At 42.6% G+C, this 22,806-nt stretch overlaps 2 protein-coding genes across 3 annotated transcripts in view; both read left to right on the forward strand.

Moving 5' to 3' along the window:
* The window catches only part of LOC146986056 (GTPase HRas), a 236,183-nt gene that overhangs the window by 42,289 nt on the left and 171,088 nt on the right, over positions 1–22,806 (forward strand). The window lies entirely within an intron of this gene.
* Positions 1–22,806, forward strand: part of ldlrad3 (low density lipoprotein receptor class A domain containing 3) — a 77,683-nt gene that overhangs the window by 35,061 nt on the left and 19,816 nt on the right. The window contains exons 3-4 of one of the 2 annotated variants that reach the window (XM_085779632.1): positions 4,499–4,624; positions 6,290–6,421. In XM_085779632.1, coding sequence (XP_085635758.1) covers positions 4,499–4,624; positions 6,290–6,421 — 258 coding nt within the window. Of the gene's footprint in view, positions 1–4,498; positions 4,625–6,286; positions 6,422–22,806 lie in introns of both variants that reach the window. The other variant, XM_085779631.1, reaches the window with a different exon arrangement.

Below are 22,806 nucleotides of genomic sequence, written 5' to 3' on the forward strand. Positions count from 1 at the left end.
TGAGTTACTGAACTCCAGAGAGCCCCTAAATGTTTATCAACCACAAAGTTCTGCCGGACAGCAGGGGGGGTGGGGGGTGGGGTGGGTAGCCAAAAAACAAAAAGACTCCAGAGACAGATTGGGCTTGATGTAGATATCAACGCTCACACACTGCCAACTGGTTACCAAAACCCACCTCGGGTAAGGGAAGGGTTGCTGAGATTAGGAGTGTGTGTTTATATGATAAGAGCAGTGACCAATGCACTGACTGGAACGCAAATAGCCATAGACTATGGGCGGAAGGGGTTTTATTTCATTCTCCTTCCTCTCCTCCTCCTCCTCCTCCCTCTGTTGTCGTCTCTTCACGCCTGTTTCTGCCATGCTTCATTATGCGTAGGTGTTCTTCGCTCTGCGTGTGTTCGTGTCTCTGACTGGAGCATGTCTCCAGTCAAGAGAGAGAAAAGAAAATGGAAAAGAAAAATTGAAGAGAGAGAGACGGTGGAGCAATGATGGCCGGAAAAGTAAGGAAAGCAGAGGAAGATTTAATGCCACTGAGTCTGGCACATCCCATGTGCTTAGCGGTTGACTGATCAATGAGCTGGTGTAATTAATACCAAGGAACATGGATGAAATATTGATTAGTCTGACGTGCCGTCTCTCAGTCTGAAGCTACTATATCTCCCATTGTCTCCCCGGTTTTTCTCTTTCGGATTGAATTTTATCCTCGTTCCATCGACAGTCACAAATTAGGCAAAAAAATGATTGCTTCGAAATCTTCAAAGGAATAAGAGATGCTGCCTCATCATTTTACAATACTACGTAGGCCACTATCAGTTCAAACAAGGCAATTTTAGCAGCGAGTTGCTTTCTATGATGAATATTGCAGCAGAGTTATTATCTGACAGATCACGCACTGCTTTTCCACCATATGCCCTTGCTTGCTCGTTTTTCCTCTTCTATTGGAAGTTGTTGATGTTACTAGTATTTTTGCACATGCGCCCGACGGACCGCATTCATTTGCTCATCTAGCATGAAGTTTGATGGCTTTTGGAGAACTCCAGTGGCCCGTAAACGCTTGGCCCTCGAGATGGAGGCAGCTCTATAATGTTGCAATTCCTCTCCCTGCACAGAAGGTTATTGTACAAGCGGAGTGCAGGGCTTAGACAGTGAATTGTACAGAATAATTATTGTGATCTCCCCCCAAACCCTCTCCACTGAATCTAGCCCTGCCCTTCTTGCTTACACCTTGAGTCCATATTGATTTCCTCCCTTCAGAAAAGCTCAGCAAGGTCAGAGAAAACCTTTGAAGTTGTCGGCTGTCTCCGCTCTTCCTCGGCCGAGACTCTCTTGCGCTCGTTCTCCTCTGTTTTCTTTCTTGTTAGTCTCTTCCTCCGGTCCTTCTTCCTCACTCTGTCAATCATGCATGCCCATCACGACCAAGCCTACCTGTGCCGAACAAGTTATTCCGCTCTCTGGGGAGCTGAGGAGAGGGAGAAAAGGGGAGAAGTGTGGAGAAGGGCACGAGGGTGCATATCGGGGGAAGAGCATAGAGTGCTATATGCAACAGGAACTCTGCTGTCGGATACAGGCTGACACGAATCCTGAAGCCCCGGGGGAGATAAAGATAAGGAAGGCGAGACAAACAGTAGCATTCTGTTTCAACTTCATGTCAGATTCTCAAATGATTTAGTCTTAAACCCAAAGTATTCTGTGGATGTGAACTTTGTTTTGCTTTAGATATTGAAAACAAGCGGAAATATTTAAGTCTTGTCTCTTTTTCCGTGCTTTAAAATGTTCTTGTGGAAGAAAATTTCAGCTCCTGTCAAAAAGAGGCACCTCAATATAGTGTATGTGCCTGTGATTGTATAGGAGACAGTAACAAAGAGGTTTGTGTGTTTTTATTTTTTCGTGCCTGCGTTTTGTGTGTCCTCCGACTGTGCATTTCGTTTTGATCCAGCCATGTTTTTCTGCTAGTGATAGTTTTACCTCAAGGAATCAGCTCGACTGCTAACCTCATTCGTTTTCATTTGTGCTGCTCAGTGAACACTGGAACTAAGTTTGGAAGGCGTCCAACAACCGTGCTTGTTTTACGTAAACAACTTCCACAAAGGCTCAGGGAAGAGGGAGAAGATTTTGGAAGGAAACTAAATCAGTTGAAACCAAGAAACAGAAATATTGGACACAGGATGAAATTTGTGGTTACAGGTTAAAGAGCAAGGGAGAGGTGCTGGAATGAATCGGCATTACCTGGACATGGAACAAACCTCAGCAGAATTATCAAAGGGAACTTAATTGGGTGTGTTTATACCAGCTCTCCCATCCTCAACTTGCGCCTTCTAATTAATTTTTTTGTCTTCTTTTTCTGGGAAATGCTCAGCACGGGTTATAAGGGGCCATGCGTCCCCAAAACACAGCTAAGCACATTAGCTCTATCCTTCCAACCGGCACTGTCTCTCCCACCCACGAATTTCCCCTCATGAGCTTGTCCTTCAAGTGACTTTTGAGCTAATTTGGAACACAAACACTGGGTCAGATGAATCCTGCCAGCAGTAGAAGTGGTAATGAGGATTCGGATGAGGGAGGAAAAGCGAACGAGGAATCTCAGAGCAATAACAGAGCTGTCTCTCCAGCCAAGCCTGCCAAGGAAATAAAGAAAAAAACAGCCAGGATCCATGTCATTACGGAGGAGGAGGAAGTTGTAGTTTCCAAGAAGAAACTCTATATGTCTTTAGAAGACCAGTGCATGTTTCCACTAATTCCCACAACAGGTTCAAAACAAAGAAATCCATAAATAGCAGAAAAAAATCCGAGCCATGTACAAAAAAAAAAGATCAAACTAAAGATGTTTCCTTTGTTTGTGACCAGATGAATTTCACCGTACCCCCTCTTCACAGCAAGATGTTTTTGTATCTTTTCTTTTATGTGTGGCTACAGCTCGAAGCCATGTCTGTTTTTCTCCTTGGACTCTAATGATAGCGATATACCATGGAAAATGAGCTTTGGGTGGTTAGGGCCTCTGCCGTCCAGGTAAACAAAGGCTTCCCAGACTGTAGACACACAGATCGGGCGCTATCCCAGCTTCCTCCCGCGTTCAGCGGATTAAATTTCATCCTGGAGACGGGCGCTGCAAACCCTCCTGGTTGTTATGCCCAGCCCCCCCTCCTGTTCTTGCTACACATAAGCCTGAAAGAACTCATAAATCAGCCTACCACAATATATTGTAGAGGGAAAAATGCGCACCCCTGGCATTTGGGATGGCACTATGCCAGCCTATGAGCAGGCCAATTCCACCCTTTGTATTCAGTATAGAGACAAAAAAACAACAACAAAAAAAAAGAAAAGAAAAAAACAGACTTTGCGGTAGCTTGCTTGAGATGCACAAATGTAATGCAGTCATTTGAATGTGTGGGTTGTTCCATCCTATTGTTGTTGCGTAGTATTTAATATGATGTTTAAAATGTTATACGCTCACTGGCATTAATCTGGTCTACAACTACTATTATAACCATGTCGGAGCTGTAATTGGTGGTTTTTCCTTTCTCTGTCTTCAGAAGGCACAGCCACAACAGGAGATGCGCTCACACAAAGCCAGATATATAAGTTTAAGCTTTGGTATTATAATGTAAATGACTGGAATGGAACAACCCATGACTATAGTTTGGCGAATACCAGAAAAGAGATAAAAAAGGATTTGAGAGATAACACAGTATCTCACATGGATTTGGTTTATTATTACAAACTGTAAATACTAGCAGCGGTTTTAGTACCATGTCTTTTTTATGTCTTCCCTTGTTGCCATCAGGCTTTAAAATGTAAAACTTCAAAGTGCTTGAGCCAAAGCGAGGTCCTTTATGTTCCCCTTTCCTTTGCTCGCACCTTACCTGCTGTCTTGTTTTTCTCCTTCTGCCAAGGAAGACCAATGTGTTTGAATTAAAACTCAGGGAGTTAGCACTAAACGGAGCACGCCAGGCATTGATGTTCTGCAGGCTCGTCACTCAGTCTCAGGCCTGTCCTGGGAGATAAGACCCGTAGGCCTGCTTAGGCTGATCAATGGCAGAATCCATACAAACACTCTCCCACACGATTTGCTCTCTTTGTCTTTGTCATTAACTTGTTTTCTTCTCCTATCAGTACTTTGTGGTTCGGCATCTCACCCTTTACTTGTCATACTTAAGAGAGAACTTGAAGATAAGCGTAACAGAACAAAATGAGCTGGATAATTAATTGGTCTCTATTACACAGCAGCCGCTTGACTGTCTGAACCTTGGTTAAATGGTCTACTGTTTTAATTTTCAAACATACATTTGTGTGTATTGCGCTAACATCGTAAAAGACAGACTTTAAAACTAACTTTATTGATGTGTTTTTCCCTCCCGATGTTGCATCACAGCCAAGGCTAATTCTGTCATAAAGAATGATGTATTGCTGTAGATATTGCTGCATCATCTTCCCCATCACCCACAGACTGATCTATTGTTCTTCTCTTCCTCCACCCACCAATCCTCCCATCTGTCCTTAGCTAAGGTCAAGTCCAAGTGCGCTCCCACGTTCTTCGCCTGCGCTAATGGCGTCCACTGTATCATCGGACGTTTCCGCTGCAACGGCTTCAGCGACTGTCCTGACGGGAGCGACGAGGACAACTGCAGTGAGTCTCAGTACACGGCAACCAAATCCAATAAAAGCAATTGGTCTCACACCATGGTCACCAGTGATGTACTGTCCTCCAGTCATAACAGTTTATTATTACTGCAGCCACTCATCATACAGCCAGCAGATGGTAGATGAATGAATATGGATTTAAGTCATCTCAAAGTACAATAATTCCTGTAAAGGCTGGGCAAGGTATTAAAGGGACATTCCAGATATTTTGCAAATTAAGGCCAGTTTCCACATCATATGCTCAAGTATATGAGAAATAGCCCCGATGATGTCATCAGAGTTATCTCAGCAAATAAGCAAAGAGAATAATAGGGTTTAAAGACTGGAGGTGAGTAGGTACATTGCATTGTGGGTAATCAATCACCGAGGAACAAAAGTTCTGCTGTCTCATTTTTTTCCTAATAATGACATAGTCATCCAATATAATGGAAATGCTATATTAAATTGCAGTAGCACTTCAAGCAAATATTGGCTTCATCAGTAAAAAGAACAAATTACTTGAATAGACCAGCACAGAGTAATGAAAAGAAATGGCTGGAAATGAAAATGCTTTTGATCCATTTAATCTAGGAGCTAATGGGAGGAGTCAAATACAGATAACAATCACAGATGCATCTTTACATGTTTCACATTTTGTTGTCTCATCTTTTTTGTTCTTCCCTTCATCTGCATTTTTAAACAAATAAATCAAAAGGCTCTCCTGGTGCCAGCACAGTGTTTCTGTTCTATTGTGTGAAGCTGCTCTGCCTTATATCCCATCTTGCAGAGGAAAATGAAAGAGAGTGTCATTTTTATAAAGAATGTAATTTGCTACATCTACACTGCACCACTGTCCCCTCCACTCTTTTTCAAGTTATTTCACCCTTTCGCATTGTAACTCCTGACTACGCTCCCTTGCTCCCCCAGCTTTTTTTTTTTAAATATCCATACAACAGTTGACAGGCCGTAGTTATCTGTCTGTTTTATCAGGGATATACATTGTCCTCACGTGACCCCATCCCTGCTTTCCCAGCATGGAACGTGCATCAAACCAATCACTTACCATTGTCAGAGGCGCTGTTCCTAGCCTGCAGGGTCCCACACTCACAAATCTAATCTAGCCATTTAAATGGGGCTATGCTCCACGCTCCCAGCACATACTGCGTCACGACTGTGTAATTGCTTGGATCTTCTCACAAGATAATTCCGCCTCATTTTGCAGAAGCTAGAACAAAGACAAATGTGAAAGTGTGCTAATAAAAGAAGTGGTATAGGGCTGGACAGGATTCTCTTTCTTTTGAGTTTCAGCTTTTTTTTTTTTATCCAGCTCCTCAGATCAAATGCTTTACTGACTCACATCATTTTTAATGTTTAATTTCTTCTTTGAAATCCCCACGAAACTGCAACACCCGTGTTATTCGTTTAATTTTAATGATATCAGTGTGTTGTCGCTGGGATGAGAGCAACAAGTTAAGAAAATCCACTTCTAACAAATTGCCCAAACTACCTCTGCAGAATATTAATGCAATTTGCTTTGAAATCACGTTTCTGCATTTAAAGTTTGTTTCTTAGTTAAACAGGTGTTCCTGTGGCTCTCTGAGCTTTCTGACTGAAAATCTTTCCATGACCCAACACTTGACCCCTCATGTCTGCTCTGACTTTACCACAGCAGGAAACCCACTGGTGTGCCTGGAGTCTCGCTTCAAGTGCCGAAATGGTCGCTGTGTAGACCGCAGCTTCCTGTGCAACGGCCAGGACAACTGCCAGGACAACAGTGACGAGGAGCTCTGCCTGACCACAGCAGGTACGTCACGAAATCAAACAGGAGGTTGTCATGCAACCAGGAAAACAAACGAAACAATGAAGGTCTTTTATTTTTAAAACTGGAAACTTACCCAGGCAGGAACAGAAAGACCAGAGATTCTTGATCCTGCTCATGGGCCTTTATAGTGACATTATGATTTGCAAACTTGAAATTTTAAGTCCGGTGACATGTTTATTGCATGATAAGTATATGATTTGAATGAAAGAAATGAAAGAAGCATGTTCAAACATGCAGTCACTTGCCACTGAAGCATCCCTTTCTCATGTCCTGTAATTACACAGCACCAAGAATGGTTGTGTGGATAAGTTTTTGGAGTTTTGAGAGATTGGTTTTGTGATTTGGTTTGTCAGAAAAAGCTGCAAAGAGCAATTACTACAAGTGAATGAGTTAGATAAGTTTTCCTCTCACAGTTATGAGGGAAATTCTTGAAATAGCCATCTCTATCTTCATTCAGTTAATTCACTCCATTTAGAGTTCATTTGCACCAGAACGCAAATGTGACAAAACTGGTGTTTGTACAGTTAATCAAGACATAATTGCCGGAAATATTGGCAGTGAACTTCAGAGCAGGTGGTAGCTTGTGGATGGAGCATTCCCTTCTTCTATTAAAGTGGATACAGTGACGATAGAGGGGTTGGAAGATTCTGTCACTCAATATGTCACATCATCTGATATTTCTGGAGATGTCACTTAGGAAGTGTACAGCACAGTCTGTGCCTCATGAAGACACAAAGCCACTGACAGATGAAACTTTAAGGAAGACATAAGCTGCTTTTATTCACTTAACTCCTTCCAGTGTCTGTGTAATACACAAACACGCTGTGGCATCATTAGCATAGCGCTATGAAATGCAATGCTGTTGATGGCATCCTGGTGAGTTTGTATTGCAGCAGCAGTGGGATCATCTCTTACAGTGAGTCTGATGTCTGATGTTATGAGAATGTCTTATCCACTGGCAGGTACCCCTTAGATCTGGCATGCCATTTTTATTCCACTGGCAGCTTCACTTCTCCCAGGCAGCTGCCACCACCACAGTACAACATTCAGCCCCTGTCTTCACCTCAACTGTACTTTCACTGGCAAGCTGACATGATTCCTTCCAGCAGGCCGGCCATGATGTGCATATAACCCCAGGCTAAGAGATGTGGACCACTGGCGGTGTGTGTTTTTATCTCCTCCAAAAAATTGAAAATAGAAAAAATAATAAAAAATCCTGAGTTGAGGTTCTGCTTCTCTCTGGGGAAAAATAATCTGTCAGAAATAAGAAAACAATGCTGGCAATAACCTGTCAGAGTCTTCTTTGCCCACGAGACAGTACCGTTATTATCAGTACTGTGATTGGCCAAGTCAGCAGAACCTTGATCGAAACTAGAGAGGCAAAACATGTCTGATGAACAGAGGAGGATCTGTGCAGCCGTCACACCATACACTTCAAAATATGAACGCTAAACCGGGGCACAAAAAATTACAACGCCACTTATTTATTCATCTTTCCTCGACTGGAGAAAATTGCAGCGCTCTGACACTACAGGCAAACCACAGATCAGATAATGATTGCAGGAGATAATTATTCTACTTATTATAATTTAGCATACTGATGTGTTTCCTGAAAATCTATACGAAATAGAATAGAGTAGAGTAAAACTTTATTCATCCCCGCAGGGAAATTCAAATGTCAGGGAGCTCATCACAAAAAAAACAGATAACAACAGCCACACTTCCAGTTTATCCAAATGAGCACAAACTAACATAGAGCATATAGCACAAGAACATACCATAAAATAAGGGAAAATAAATGAAAGTGCAAGTGTAGAGTTTAGAATTAATTAAAACTGAATCTTAAAATTGCAGACCGTAGCCATTATAGTGGGTGTGTATGTATGTGGGCGTACATGTACACGTGCATGCGTGGATGAATGAGGATGACTGTGTGTGTGTGGGTGCATGTGTGGCTGAATTAAGTTAGATTCAGGAGGGTGGGGAGTTGAACAGTCTTATTGCCCTGGGGACAAAGGATCTCCTGAACCGCTCCGTCCTACAGCACAGTGAGAGAAGCCGACTGCTGCGGAGAGAGGAGGTCTGCTATTGTTCATAACAGCTTCCAGTTTGTTCACTGTGCCCCTCTCCACCACAGATCTTAGTGGCTCCAGCTTTCCTCCCACCACTTTTTTGACCAGCTTGTCAAGCCGCTTAGTGTTCTTGTCCGTCAGGCTGCCACCCCAGCACACAGCCGCATAGAAACGAGCACTGTGGCCACTACAGTGCGATGAAACTATGTCCAGCATCTCCACACACACATCAGAAGACCTGAGTGTCCGCAGGAAGAACAGTCAACTGCCCCTTCCTGTAGAGGGCGTCAGTGTTAGGTGACCCCTCCAGCTTATCGTCCAAGAGGACCCCGAGATTTTTATAGGTGGACACCATCTCAATGTCCCTGGACCGAGACTGGTTGACTTTTTTTCCAAATATGCTATAATTAGTTAACCTTTTAAGAAATATGTGTGTAATTAGTGAAGATGATCATGTGAAGTTCTCATTATTTATTTTTTTATTCATTTTATTATTTTTTTTGCACGTTTGTGTGTATGTGAGAAAGAGAGAGACAGAAACAAAGAGAGGAGAGTCCATCCATCATCAGGAACTGACTCAGTTAATGCAGAGCCACAGTTTGCTGAAAAGAGCTAAAGAGTGCCACAGGAATATTGACTGAAATCTGTGTCCACTGCCCTCCATTTCCTTATTAGGGGGAAGTAAACAATGCCAAATTGTGCGTCTTTATGGCATCTGAGGCTTTTGATCTCAATAATAACCGGCTGCTGTATAAAGAGATAAAACAATCGAAACAGCTCACTGTTTGCAGGAAATAGTAATTATGGACGTATCTGAAATGTGTTTTCTTCTGTTGAGTAAAGTCTTCTCCTCGCTGTTTTTTAACAACGCTCTCATTCTGTTGCGCATCACAAAATGTTTATGCACCTTAATATAGGCTCAGTGAATAACTGAGGGCTGCTTTACTATACCTCATCCTGAGTGCGATTATTTTACTCCATCTCCTTCAAAGAGAAAGTGTTCTGCTTTGCAGCGATTTTATTAAAAGGCCTGCCATGGTTGACTGAGAGGCTCCTCAGACTGCCTTCATCTCTAAAATGTTTCTACAGGTCTCGAGAACCAAGTTGTATCTTTTTTTCTTATCATAAAAATGCATGATTTTTTTTTTCAGCAATCCAGCAGAGCAGATTGAATGTGTTCAATTCGCAGAAATGTCAGTGTGACTACTTGTATCCTGAGTCTGCTTGGATGTGTTGTTATATTCCCAAAGACTCTGTCACTGCTATTTTTATAGTAGTGTTTGTATGTATGGAGCACAATTGCCCCCAAATGTTCCCCTTGCTTTATTTTTTTTTTTAGAGCTGAAAACGTGTGAGGAGAACAGCTGCTGAGGAGTTGTGAGCTCCATGTTGCTGTGGCCTTCAGAACAGGCAGAGAAAGAAGTTTTTTTTCCTTTCTTTCTCTCTTTTTTTATCATCACCCTCTGTGCTTCAGAGGAAGTGAAGGCACCACTGCAGTTTGACTCTGCATTTCTTTCCTGTTTGCACACACACTCACGCACACACATAGCTTACATTCTGCTCTGACTTTCCCTCTCTCTATAATAAGCACAGACCTGCAGGTGACAGATAAGGCATACAATATCCGCTCTAAGCCACCTGTGCACGGCATCTCCTTCCTTACTCTCTCCCTCTCCTGCACATCCACCACACTCTCCCTCTGTTCATCTCCTCTTCCTCCTCACCCATAATTACTTACCTCAGTGTCTCCACATTTGCTTTCTCTATTTGAATGATCTAGTGAGATATCGGCACGCAGCTTGTCAGCGGACACATCATTATGGCATTTATAGACTAGCATTTGGTTATCTTGCCCAAGGTGTCAGACGGCCAGATTTACACAAACCATCCTCCTGGCTTCTTTATTCCTCCTGTGTCTTCAATTCCCATTTAACACTTTGGCACATTTAGACACAAACAGGGCTGCAGAGAGCTGCTTTTACTGTTTATCTTTTTATTTGATGGATAATTGATTTTTTGGGAATAGCAGAGAGGTGGCAAAGTGGCAAACAGTGCAATGTAACAATACACAATCTTCTATAAATGCAGTGGTGCAATCTTCGCACCATGAGATAGAAGGAGTGGGATGGGGAGTCTGTAACGGATAACAGAGATAAAGAAATGGAAAGCGTACCACATAAACATAATATAGTGAGCCAGAAAGGGAGTCGCGAGGAGCAATGAATAGCAATGGGCAGGAAGATGGAGGTAAGCAAAGAGAGTTAGGTGATTTAGAAGAGAAAGGCGGGGATTTGGATAGAAGTGAGTGAGGGGTAGCGATAAGCGGGAGAGGATGAGAGCAACATCCATCTCAAGTCGAGCCCCGAGGCCGAGCAGTGTAACTCTGGAAACAGAAATGGCATGAAAGCTAGTTTTGCAAAGCTGAGCTTGTCTTTGCTCTTTCCCCAGTCTCTCCAGTCTTTGCTTATAGCAGGAGAAAGAGAACACAGTGACAGAACTCATGTTCGGCCCCTTGCAACGAATCGGTGTTGAAACACCGCCAAAGGGGCAAAGCGGACTTGGCCAGATGCTGGGGGGAGCCCTTGCTGAGAACAAGAGAGCAGCTCTACATATCCAACGAAGCATGTGCACGGGTGCATGAGCACAGATACACAGTCAGACAAACAACTCCAAGAATCAAGCCGCATCTGGCAGTGGTTGCTCTGCATATTTAATTGAAACAAGAAAAAGAGAGACTTGTTAATCTCCTGAAGAAACTTTCTGAAGGTCACGGCATCAACGAGTTTAGAAAAAAGCGATGAACACAGGAGCTGAGGCGTTTCAGAAAGAGTTAGAGAATCCCTTTAGAGTCATTTAAGAAAAGTAATTGATTTAAAATGCACACATCAGCATCTCTCATTACGCATTAATTAACACGAATAGACAGTATCAGATGGTGTGGTGACTGTGGGAGAGTGATTAATTCTCACATCTCCACCATCAAAAAGAAGCTGCTTCCTGGCTGCAGCCTTTTCAAGTGAAGTTGTTGTGAGAGGAAAAGTAACAGCGGGGGAGTGCGACTGGTGTGAAGGTAAAAAACACAGGGACAGAGAGAGGATGATTCGAGGGTTTCAAAAAAGCTCTCAAACGGCTTTGTGCATTTTTGAAGATAAGGTATGCTTTTTGTGTGGACACGAGCATGAAAGGCATTTGTTTTGCTTGTGTTTGTGTGTGTTTGCATATGATTCAATGTGCATTTGTTCCAGTTGGCAAAACACAAATAATTCAAAATTTTGTCATGTTCATGTTAAAAAAAAGGCAACATTGTGCATTCAAGTTTCACTTTGGGCCGTAGCATTTCCAAACATCATGAGAGGAGGATTTATGCTCCTGCTGCTCTGTCTGCTCCAGACTCTATTTATTTTAATATCAGTGAAATAATTGACCAAATAAAAGCAAAAATAAATCCTTAAGCTCATAAAAACTGCAAAGGCTTTAGCTCAGCAACACTTTGAAAGCCTCATGTCGTCAATTTGGATTCTTTGAACAAAAGGGGGCCGACATTAATTGTGCAGACCAACAGGGTTCAGACATGTTGACATTCCCGACGCATCTTGGAATATATTTACACTGTTCGCTGGATGAATCTATTAACATGTGATTTAAATTACAATGCATTGTAAACAGAAGTTATTTATAGTTTTTTTTCTTTTTCTTTTTTTCTGCTCAAGGGTATTTATGTGCCATTCTTACAGAAGGGCTGCATCCAAGGGTAGGCCTGAATGTATTTTGTATCAGTAGCTACACATATTCTGTAATGTCCAGACTCCTGTAGAGACAGGCAGGCTGCCCCCATAGCAAACTGAAAGTGTCTCATCCTGTGTGGTCCAGTGAACACAACTGTCACAATCTTATTTCTTTCTTTTTTCTTTTTATTACGGCTTCTGCAAGTGACCCCATCAGAGAAATAATGGGTCTACAGGTCCTCAGAGAGGCGCCAGTCAGTGTGAGATGCCGGCCGGCAGTCTGACAATTAACATTACATGCTACATGAGTGTACTGTCAAAACACTGTCAGCTGACATCGCCCCTGACCCCCCGATTGGTTTGATGAAAATTAGTACAAAGAAAAAAATACAGCCCAAAATGACATCGGCAAAACGATTTGCCATCAAGACTTCACAGAGAGCACGAATGTGTATAATTAAATGGCGAGCCTCTCAGCGAGAATGCCTCCTTCTCACTGTGCTTGTCAGGGGAATTTGACTTACTGTAACAATGGCTGTTCAACTAAAACACTAATGTGCTCATGAGCTCCATTTTGGCCAACATGGCCACATATTAACAAATGCTCTCATTCCTCACCAGCGGCACAATAAGCAGTTTTAACCTTCTGGTATGTGTATATGGAGCTTCCTCTCTGAGAAGTCAAATCCCTCATTTTAAACTCCAGGGATGCTCCCCTCCTACAGAGAGTAATCTGCAGCTTTCTATTTGTTATATCCTCCCAAGGCTGTGTAAGAATTACTCGATAGATCAACTAGCACTGCATCTGCTGTTTTGCATAAGCACTATGTATTCAACAACCTGTCTCCACAGCCCTACCATTTACAGGCCCTATAAACACTAGTAAATCAGACATGGCTGTATATACAGTGACTGTCTGCTGACATCTAGCTGTTACTCTTGCCTTCCATTAGCATAGCCAGTAAAGTAGACATTAATATATAGTGTCAGTCTGATATATAAAGAACAAAGGATGTCAGAGTGATTAAAAGTCCCACAGTCTGTATTCACTATTGGTATCCTTTTAGCTTGCTAATAGCTTCTCACACTACCACGTCCTTCCCCATTGATTGCTGCCAGACTTCGGGGCCGAATATTTTACGTGCCATAGATTAAAATGACAAGTTAATCCATGTGCAATTTTTGTGGTAAAGACGTGCGCGACGTGTGAGATGCTGGCCTGCTCGTGCTCTTCGTCACTAGCACTCTATGAGCACTGGCAGAGAGAGAGAAAGGTGTGGGAGGGAGCGTGAAATGGCGTAGGGGAATATAATGGCAGCAGACTGAGGTGTGGGAGAGGAATGTAATAGTGCCAGTTTATCAGAGCCAACACACACTTGACAGGCACAAATAGGGGAGGTTGCACATGTCACCGCCCATGGATTTGAACTTTGGGAAAGTTTCAAAAGGTTTTTTTTTTTTTTTTATGCTTTTGTCAGCCTGAAGCCCATTCGCAGCGTTGAGGGTCTCTCTGCTGTTGGTCTGCAGTAGAAGACGTCCAAGCGGTTGGCAACATGCTGTTTCCTGCTTCTGGCATCGCTGCTGAACTGTGGGGAAGCAGCCTTGTAGTTTGTTGATTTGAATCATAAATAAAATACATTTTTCTAGTATTATAAGAGTGCATTTTAAAGTAGTGGGTCTGGCAGTGGACTATAGAATGCTGTTTTTCTGTTGTGGAAATGAGTGGCGTATAGTTCATGTTTATCCACCCATCTGCTGCCTGCATCGGACTACTCTGTGTTTTTTCTGCTTTATCTGAGAATATACCCACACTTTCTTTCATCTCTCCTCCCTCCCTCCCCGCCTCTCTCCCTCCCAAGTGTCAGTCCTGTCAGAGCCTCTGTTGTTTAAGGGCCTTGTTGCCATTGACTATGGCCGCTGCTCAAGGAGGGGAGGAGGAGAGGGGGTGGGGGTTTCTTCCGGGACCAGTGTCTGCATGAATCATCCCACGTCCTTGAATCGGGACCAGTCAGCCGTCGCTGCTCAGGCTCCTGTAAATTAACAACCTTTCCCTCCTAAACCTCTCCTCATTCAGTCGCCATGGTGATGGTGGTCAAGTGACGACCTGCACCCACAGACGAGTGGAGGAATTTCACTCAGAACAAAAGCTCCACTGTGGAGCGAGGGTGCTTTTTACAATTTTTTATTTTTTTTGTGTGTGTGCATGTGTGTGTTGTGTGTTCATGTATGTTGGTGAGTGGGTGCTGAGTGAGTGTGCACTGGTGGTTGTTTCCCATCACTTCTCCAAATCGTTCTCTCTTCACTTTCTTACTTGAATAGTTTTTTTGGCTGGATGAGTCTAAAGTAAGTCCAGGTTTGACATTAATAGGTGATTCAGTGTAAGTTTCAATCTCTGGTGGAGCTGGCTCACTCTGTGGCGTCGTTACACGAGCCAGAAGCACTCGGTCATGTTCAGTGGTCTAATATTGAACCATTAGATTGCCTAAGTGACACCATAAAATGGAAATCCCCAAAGAGGACAGAAAACAAGCTCATTATCTCACTGATTTGTGCGTCCACGAGCATCACATTTGCATTAGAGTGTGTTAAGCTTGGCCTGGACTCCAGTGTTCCCCTGCTTCATTGACGCTTGGCTTGGAGAGACGGGCCCCTCTCTGGCCCCTCAGGCCTCAGTCAGTGCACACTCACTGGTTGGCTGACAGCAGAAAAGAAGTGAGTGTGCGGTGCTTGAATGAGGCTCTCTCTCTTTAAGTATTTTCCTTCCATCTCTTCATCTGAATCATTTCAGTCATTTGCACTACCTTCACTCTATTCACAGCACACTCACATTTTTTTGTCCTTTTTTTTGTGGTTTAGAAAAATGTGCTTGTCTGTTCTGTATTGTGCAAACTCCAATGAGGCTCACAAAGCCATTATCTCTCCTGAAAAATATCACATTAAAGAAGAACTAAGAGGTGTGGAGGCTGCACCAATACGAGATATCAACTGCTCATTAGTCACTACGCTGAAGTCCTCACCAGCTGTAAAGTGGCGGTAGATACTTTGACTACGTCTTTGCAAAAACTTTAGAGACTATTAATTAAGTCTTTAATAGTTTCAGCATTCTATAAAGGGAACTTAAAAGGAAAATCTAATCACCCCTCATTTTCATTTTCTCTTTTAAATGTTTCCTTACGTTTGCACAACAGACTTTTTCTTCATTATTATCTCTGTTGGCTCGTTGTGGCCCAAGAGAAGAGAAAAATGCTGTTTTTGCATTATTAAATTGCATTTACTTCAAAATGGAGAAAATTATGAAACCAGAGCAAAGAGCTGAACTGAAATGGATTTCATTCTCTTGGATAACTTTGATGAATGTTGGGTGAAATTTAGATACAGTACTTTTAAAAAAGATGGTTATGTGCCCAGAGCTCAATTTAATTTCGCCCACACGATTTTTTTCTTGACCATATTATCTCTTCTTCAGGCATATCTAATGCGCCCATCCATGAGTAGCAGAGTCACTTAGTAGCATTACAAACTCCTTTCTGCTGCAGTAAATCACAGTGTTAAACCAGAATTGCCACCTCAGTTGTGCAGAGGCTGAAAGGCGGGTGCGTTAAAGTGACTAAGAGTTGCTAAAATATGAATTTAGAATTGGAGCAATCAGTACAGGCATCAGGTACTCTAATCAAAATGAGTGGGTCCCTAAATACCTCTTCTTCAGGCTGCGAAATCCCACTGATTGGCTGTCAGGGTGCTGGGAGTTATTTGGGGCTTGGAACACAGCTTTCAGTCTCAAGGCTGAATATTTTAATTTTAATTCCATGCGTGATTTTTCGATGATGTGCATTTATTTATTGGTTAGTGTGACAGTTACTAATGCAGGATTAATTATTACTAAGGGGCAGCATTATCCCCATGCATCTCTGTGGCATTGGGCCAAAATGATGTGCAGCTATTAGGAGTAAACAGATATACAGCCTTGAGTGATGCATTAGGTGTCAGTCGGCTCTCACTCTAATGGGCTGGGTTATTTTCTGCAAATGCATTTTCTGACAATGCTGTAAGCGTGCATTCACCCATGGCGTGGTTGATCTGAAGGTCTTGCTCTACAGAGAAAGAGCCACAGCAATTATGAAGGTGTGATTGAATGCAGATGTGTGTTTGAGCAGCGATAAAGGTGAGGGTGCAGTGGCGTGCGTACAGTACGTGTGTTTGTGAGTGTGTGTGTGTTTTGGAGCTTTGAAGATCCACAGATGTGCTGGATGTGTATGTGTGTGTGTCCGTCAGGGAAATGCAAAAAGAATGAAAGCTTAAGTGGAACACAGGAAGAGGAAGAGTGCCTCAGAGAGAGAAAAGAGGGATTGCATGTCAAGAGAGTGCGATTCAGAAATGTGAGAGGGCGATGAGGGGTGGGGGGGGGGGGTGATTTGAGGGGGAGGGGGAGCATGGTGTATGTGAAAAAAATGTGAGTGTGAAGACGATGGAGTGGAAGAGGGGAGGAAAGCGTCAGAGAAAGAGTGATAGAGAGAGTGAGAGAAGCTGATGGAGATGAGGGATTAGGGAGAGTGGCAAAGCCATTGAGGAAGAAAAAAAAAGATAAAACCCGTTGGATTCATTGTGTAGAAAGACAGGGAATCAAGAGGGAGGACAAAGAAGCACAGGAGATGGAAATGGTAGCTGGGGATGGGGGTCACGGGTGCTGGTCGAGAGAGAAAAACCACTAAGAGAGGGTGAAGAGAGGAGCCAAGTGGAGGAAAAGTAAGCAGGACATATAAGACATCTGCAGAGATGGGAATAAGCAGGGAGAAAGCTGAGAGACAGGTGGAGGAAGCAAAGGTAGGAGCAGAAGAGAGAGAGAGAAAAGGGAGAGAAAGGAGCACTGTGGAATGGGAAAGAACAAAGCGAGTGATCAGGATGACTGAAGTTGAGCCAGAGGGGTGAGGTGGGAACGAAACAAAAGTCGGGAGAAAGTGAGGATGAAAACAGCAAACAAAGCAAAGAACAAGAGTGGAATGATGACAGGAGGTGGAGGGATGAGAGAAGAACCACAGGACAGTATATTTCAACAGGGGTCATATTTGAAGCTCAGACTCTGAACGGGGAGGTTGTAGATTAGTCCCTGCATGCAACAGTGGTCTCATTTATTACCGGATTCTACACCATCTTTCTCATTTGCTGCATCTTTTCTTTTTCTTTTTTTTTTCCTATTTGCTGTCTCTCCTCTTGTCTGTCTGACTCACTCTGCCATGTACCAAATCAACTTCTCTCAGTTTTGATGTTTGGCTGCCATTTCCACCCTATTCTCTTCACTTCTTTTTACGTTTCACCTCCTCATCCCCCGCTGTCATGTTTCCTCTCATCATGTGTTTTCCGCTCTCTCTCCTCTTGCTTCCTCTAGCAGTCTGGTCACTTTGTTCAGATGGGTAAGGTGTAAACATCTGAGATGATAATGCCACTCTCTTCCTGTTGTAGTGTTTTTTTTGTTTTTGTTTGTTTGTTATATATATAAAATCTCAATCCCCCTCCATGTTTTCTGTCTCCCTTTCCCCCTGCCTCTGCCTCTGCCTCTGCCTCTGCCTCTGCCTCTGCCTCTGCCTCTGCCTCTGCCTCTGCCTCTGCTTCTGACACTGACTCTGACTCTGCCTCGCCCATCCTTTCCCTTCCCATTGTGTGATACTTGCATATGGCCCGGGGAACTGGGAGAGGAAAAGCAAGACATACAGAGAGAGCGATCTTTGTGGTGTGTTTCACCTCTGCTCCTTCTGTTGAGCAGCTTTGTTTGGTGGAGAGAATGTATAAAAAGCAAGGACAAGTATGCCTGCAGGACAAGTGTATGTGCAGATCTGTGGTATATGTTACTGTGGCTGGTAGTCTCATTTAAAGTTTAAAGTTAGTGCAACAAAGAGGAGAGAGGAAAATACAGCCCTAACCTTCTAAACCTTCTCCTCAGACACTATACTTTCTAAAATATTAATATTTTATTGAACAGATATAGTCTGATATACTACATACATAAAAAAAAGCTTTACTGTGATGGTTCTGACCAGGACAAATCCAGACAGAACATACATATACATTCAATACATTTTCCTCACATAGGTCTTAACTCAAGGCTGAACTTACGTATACCAATAGCTTATCAGTGATCAGTACTTCATGGCAGCTGTGTTTTGGTCTGCATGGTCCACCGTTATAATAATCTTCCAATAACTGCTCGGGTTTCTTATCTAAACACACATCTCAAGCTTTCCTCATTTTAGAGATAAGGCCAAATCCTGGAGCATGTACTGTAGGAGTACATGTAGTGTTGATTTCAATTTGCTGCCCTGTGAAAATGACTAGAACCTAGGCTTTGCAAAGAGCTGGCTAAATGAATAAAGATTATTATTTCCTGTGAAGATTAATTCTATTACAAAACGAAGGCTGGTTAATATCTTTTTCATAACTTTTCCAACATGATAAATGAATCCCTCCTGAACAACTTAGCACAGTGCTTTGAAACACTATTACGTTTTACTGGTTGAGTTTTCTGTTTAATAGCCAATCGGTGGCAGATATCGCTGTTGATTTGCTGATCTACAAATTAACTTTGACCTCCCTAAACCCCCTCTGGTGGGCCCTGTCTTAGCTAACTGCTTTCTTTTGATGTTTTCATTTTAATTGTCAGTGGAGCAGAGCCAACAATCACATCTCACTCAACATCAGGATCTCGAGTCAGAAACCACTTTGAACAATAAATCTTGTGAGCAGAATATCCTTGGTGTGGATGGTGGGTGGTGCAGGAAGAGCTGAATATGCAGTATGAATATACACCCATCAGGCATAACATTATGACCACTGACAGGTGAAGTGAATAGCACTGAAGAACACTTCATCGTGGCACCTGTTAGTGGGTGGGATATATATTTGGCAGCAAGTGAACATTGTGTCCTTAAAGTTGATGTGTTAGAAGCAAGAAAAAAATGAGCAAGCGTAAGGATTTGAGCGAATTTGACGAGGACCGAATTGTGACGTTGACAACTGGGTCTGAACATCTCAAAAACAGCAGGTCTTGTGGGGTGTTACGGGTCTGCAGTGGTCAGTATCTATCAAAAGTGTTAAGTCCTATAGCGGTGAACCATCGACAGGGTCATGGACGGCGAAGGCTGGCCTGTATGGTCTGATCCAACAGATGAGCTACTGTTGCTCAATTTGCTGGAGAACTTAAAGCAGAAGTAAGCGGAATGTTTGTGTTAATATAAGTCTTAAATAGTTATATCTTCCGACAGCAATCACTTATATAGAGTGTTTGGTCCGAAACACGGGTCTGTCCGTCACTCTGCTGTGCTGTAAGCCGAGGAGAAAACTTTCCTTGTATCCTACAACCTTTATCCAATGAGGAGACAGAACGGCATAAAGGGGCGGTCCTCTCTGTGTGTGCAGCCAAGGGATGCGCGTGAATGTGGTGACGTAGGGACGAGGACCAATAGATCTATGACGAGGGCGGGGACTGCCAACTCCATCGGCTGACTAGAAGTTAGCCAAAACGACCGGATCGCTTACTTCTGCTTTAACGCTGGTTCTGATAGAAAGGTGTCAGAATACACAGTATGGTACAGTTTGTTGTGTATCTGGCAGCAAAAGGGACCAACACAATATTAGGCAGGCGGTCATAATGTTATGCCTGATCGGTGTATGTGCACGCTCCTTGGGTCAGTGTTTAAGTTGAAGGAGTAAAGCTCTCATATAGCTGTCTTTCTTCCCTATATTTATTATTTCAGATACGTGTGTTTGAGTATGTGTGTGGACGCTGTGCACTCCAGTGAGAATTCTGAATGTGTATTTAAACAGCAGACACGCTTGAATTTGATAAGTAGTCAGTTCAGCTGTCATAACGTGGAGCTGCAGGGTGGCTGTACTTGATTTCAACAGTTTCTTGCAGGATAAATGCTGAGGCAAAACAACCAACAAGTGGCCACGTCTGCTGGAGAATACCAAAGAGGAGTGAAATGTCTGCCCTGTGTGAGGAATTCTTACATAACTGTCATCCAAAACACAGCTTCAGAGTCAGCAGGAATCTGTGATGAAAGCACAAGAGCAAGGAAGGAGCACAACTTTTGTGTTTGTCTTCAAACTTACATTTAGATGAATAGCTACTTCCTTTTTCATATATTTAGATAAGACAGAAAAGCACAGACAGTGAAACTTCACAGGTCTTTTTTATCAGGGTTATCTCTCATTCAGTATTTGCACTTCCTTACAGCCTGTGAAAGCACATAATAACGTGTGTTTATTTATTTACTTATGTAATTATGAAACACATCTTTATGTGCCTTTTCTTCGTGTGCACGCAGCTATAGGCAATTTCCATGTAGACTATGCACAATAGACATGTATAGACCAACTGGGTGTGTTCCTGAGGGACGGCTTTCGAGTGATGTTTTATCGTTGCTAGCCTAGTTTCTCAAAGCAGCATTTTCCAGTCCTGCCAGTCTTCTGGGAAACCTTTTAGCAATGTTGGTATTCATAGAAAGATCTTCATAACTCAAGGACGTGGTTTTCTTTAACTTGTTTTTTTTCCCTTCTTATTAAATTGCATTTCCTCTCCCGATAATTCCTTATAGTCACCTCTAAAGAAACAGGGTTACTTACTACAAAGCACCAAAAAAAAAAAAAAGTCAATCATTTCCCTTTTAGAAAGTGGTATTTATTTACTTTATTTGCCAGTCTTTCCACTCTTTCATTCCACACTGCCTCTGCAGCACTGTGGTTCAAAGTAAAATACCCTAGATGGATTGTTGTTAAATTTGGTAAAGGCATCCTTTTCCCCGGGAGATGAATCCTAATTGATTTGTTGATAACCTTATTTTGCATCCAGCATCACAAACTAAGTGTTTCCTTGTGTTGTTTATTGCTGATAGCTTTCCAAATTGGCAAACTGACTGATTTTCAGTGTGTATCCTTTTTTTAGTTCTCAAAAGAGTGGAATTACCTTAGTGCAAAAAAGCTAAAAAAAAAAAAAAAAGAAATTCTATGAAGACAAATGTTTAAATAATGTATGGTTCTAGCTTTAGTACTTTCCCTGCATTTTATGCCTGTATTGCTGTGTAAGTTGTGTCTCAAGACAAACACCCACCCAAGCAGAGCTACATGATAACCCTTCCTAACACAGTATCATACGGCTCCCCCAGGCTACAGATGCATAGCTGGAAGCTGCATTATTAATTAGATGGGCCTGAAGTTGACTCATGTACACTGTGTGCCGCGGCTTGATGTGTGGTCTGTCTCATCTGCGGCTGCGTGGGCGAGAGACTTGTCTTTCTTTTCGACGGAGTATGAGCCTGGCGCTGATCGATGGGATCATCAATGAATGTGCATATTTTCAAAAAGCAATAATCACAGGAAAGAAACAAATGTGTGTGTGTGTATGTGCATCAGTTACATTAGAAATTATGCAGCTCTGTACATTAGCGTACACAGCGGCTGGCTGTTATTGATTTGGGGGGAACCCATTAATGTGGGTGTCTAACCCATTAAAAGAGGCTCCTGCTGAGAATGAGACGTATAAAGTATCAGCAGGCATAAAGAAGCTGAGCTGTTTGATACAACAAAGATGCCAGGCTGGGAGGGAGCAAAACAAACATTCATTGAGCTTTTAGTGATCAAATGATGCGAAGAATACAGTCCGTAATGATGGATAAATAACTCATGAGAGCACACCTGAGGGAATGAGCAAAAGATATTGAAAAAGAAAGCTGTACAGTAAAGTAAGTGTGGAGAAAGCAAAAAGTCAGCCTTTCCCACTGATAAAGGTTAAACACACTGAGCCCCACTGTTTACATCCAGTCAATAAGCCAATGGGCTCTTGTGGATACAGTCAATATACTGTATGACAGCCTTTTTCGACCAGGCCTAGATGGCCTCAGAGCAACATCAAGTTGGAGGCGGGGCCACTGCCAAATGGTTAGATCAAGTCAAATTAACATGCATAATTTCTAACACTAGTTATGTTCGGATATCACCACCCTGATCGCAACACTTCATCAGACATGTTTCATCATTATTACCTAACATTTCCTCAGAGGCGACATGAAATGGATCATTTTTTAAATGAGAAAGTAATGTGGGAGGAAACCCTGCCCCAGCAAGAGCTCCAAACTGCATGGTGAGAAAAAGTGAGGAAGTTTTTGAGAAGTTTTTACTCATTACAGCAAGCAGTGGTGCTGAGCTGAAAGCACAGCGTGTCGAATGTGGCGAAATTCTGTTAAATGAGGCAGTAAACAGAGACACTTAAACACAAAGCACCTATGATATGTTTGGAGGCCAAAAGAATATCTGCTAAGGAAAAGGGATAAGCCTCAGGCAACACATATTCAGTAATCACATATTCACATGAACAACTCAACCCCAAAACCATTTTGAAACCTAGCTAAGTTGTTTCTATATTCATGTAGTTTCAGCAAGAAATCATTAACAATGTCCAGCGCTGCAATGTGTTTACACTACCACTCCCCAATGACACTGTGGACAGGAGAATTGTTAACATAAGTCAACTTTTATTCATAAAGGAAGAAGTGAAAACCCAGACTGTTGTTAGAAATGCTGC

This window comes from Trachurus japonicus, chromosome 6 (assembly GCF_045865225.1).
Source record: "Trachurus japonicus isolate A0001 chromosome 6, Traja_1.0".
Lineage (NCBI taxonomy): Eukaryota > Metazoa > Chordata > Actinopteri > Carangiformes > Carangidae > Trachurus > Trachurus japonicus.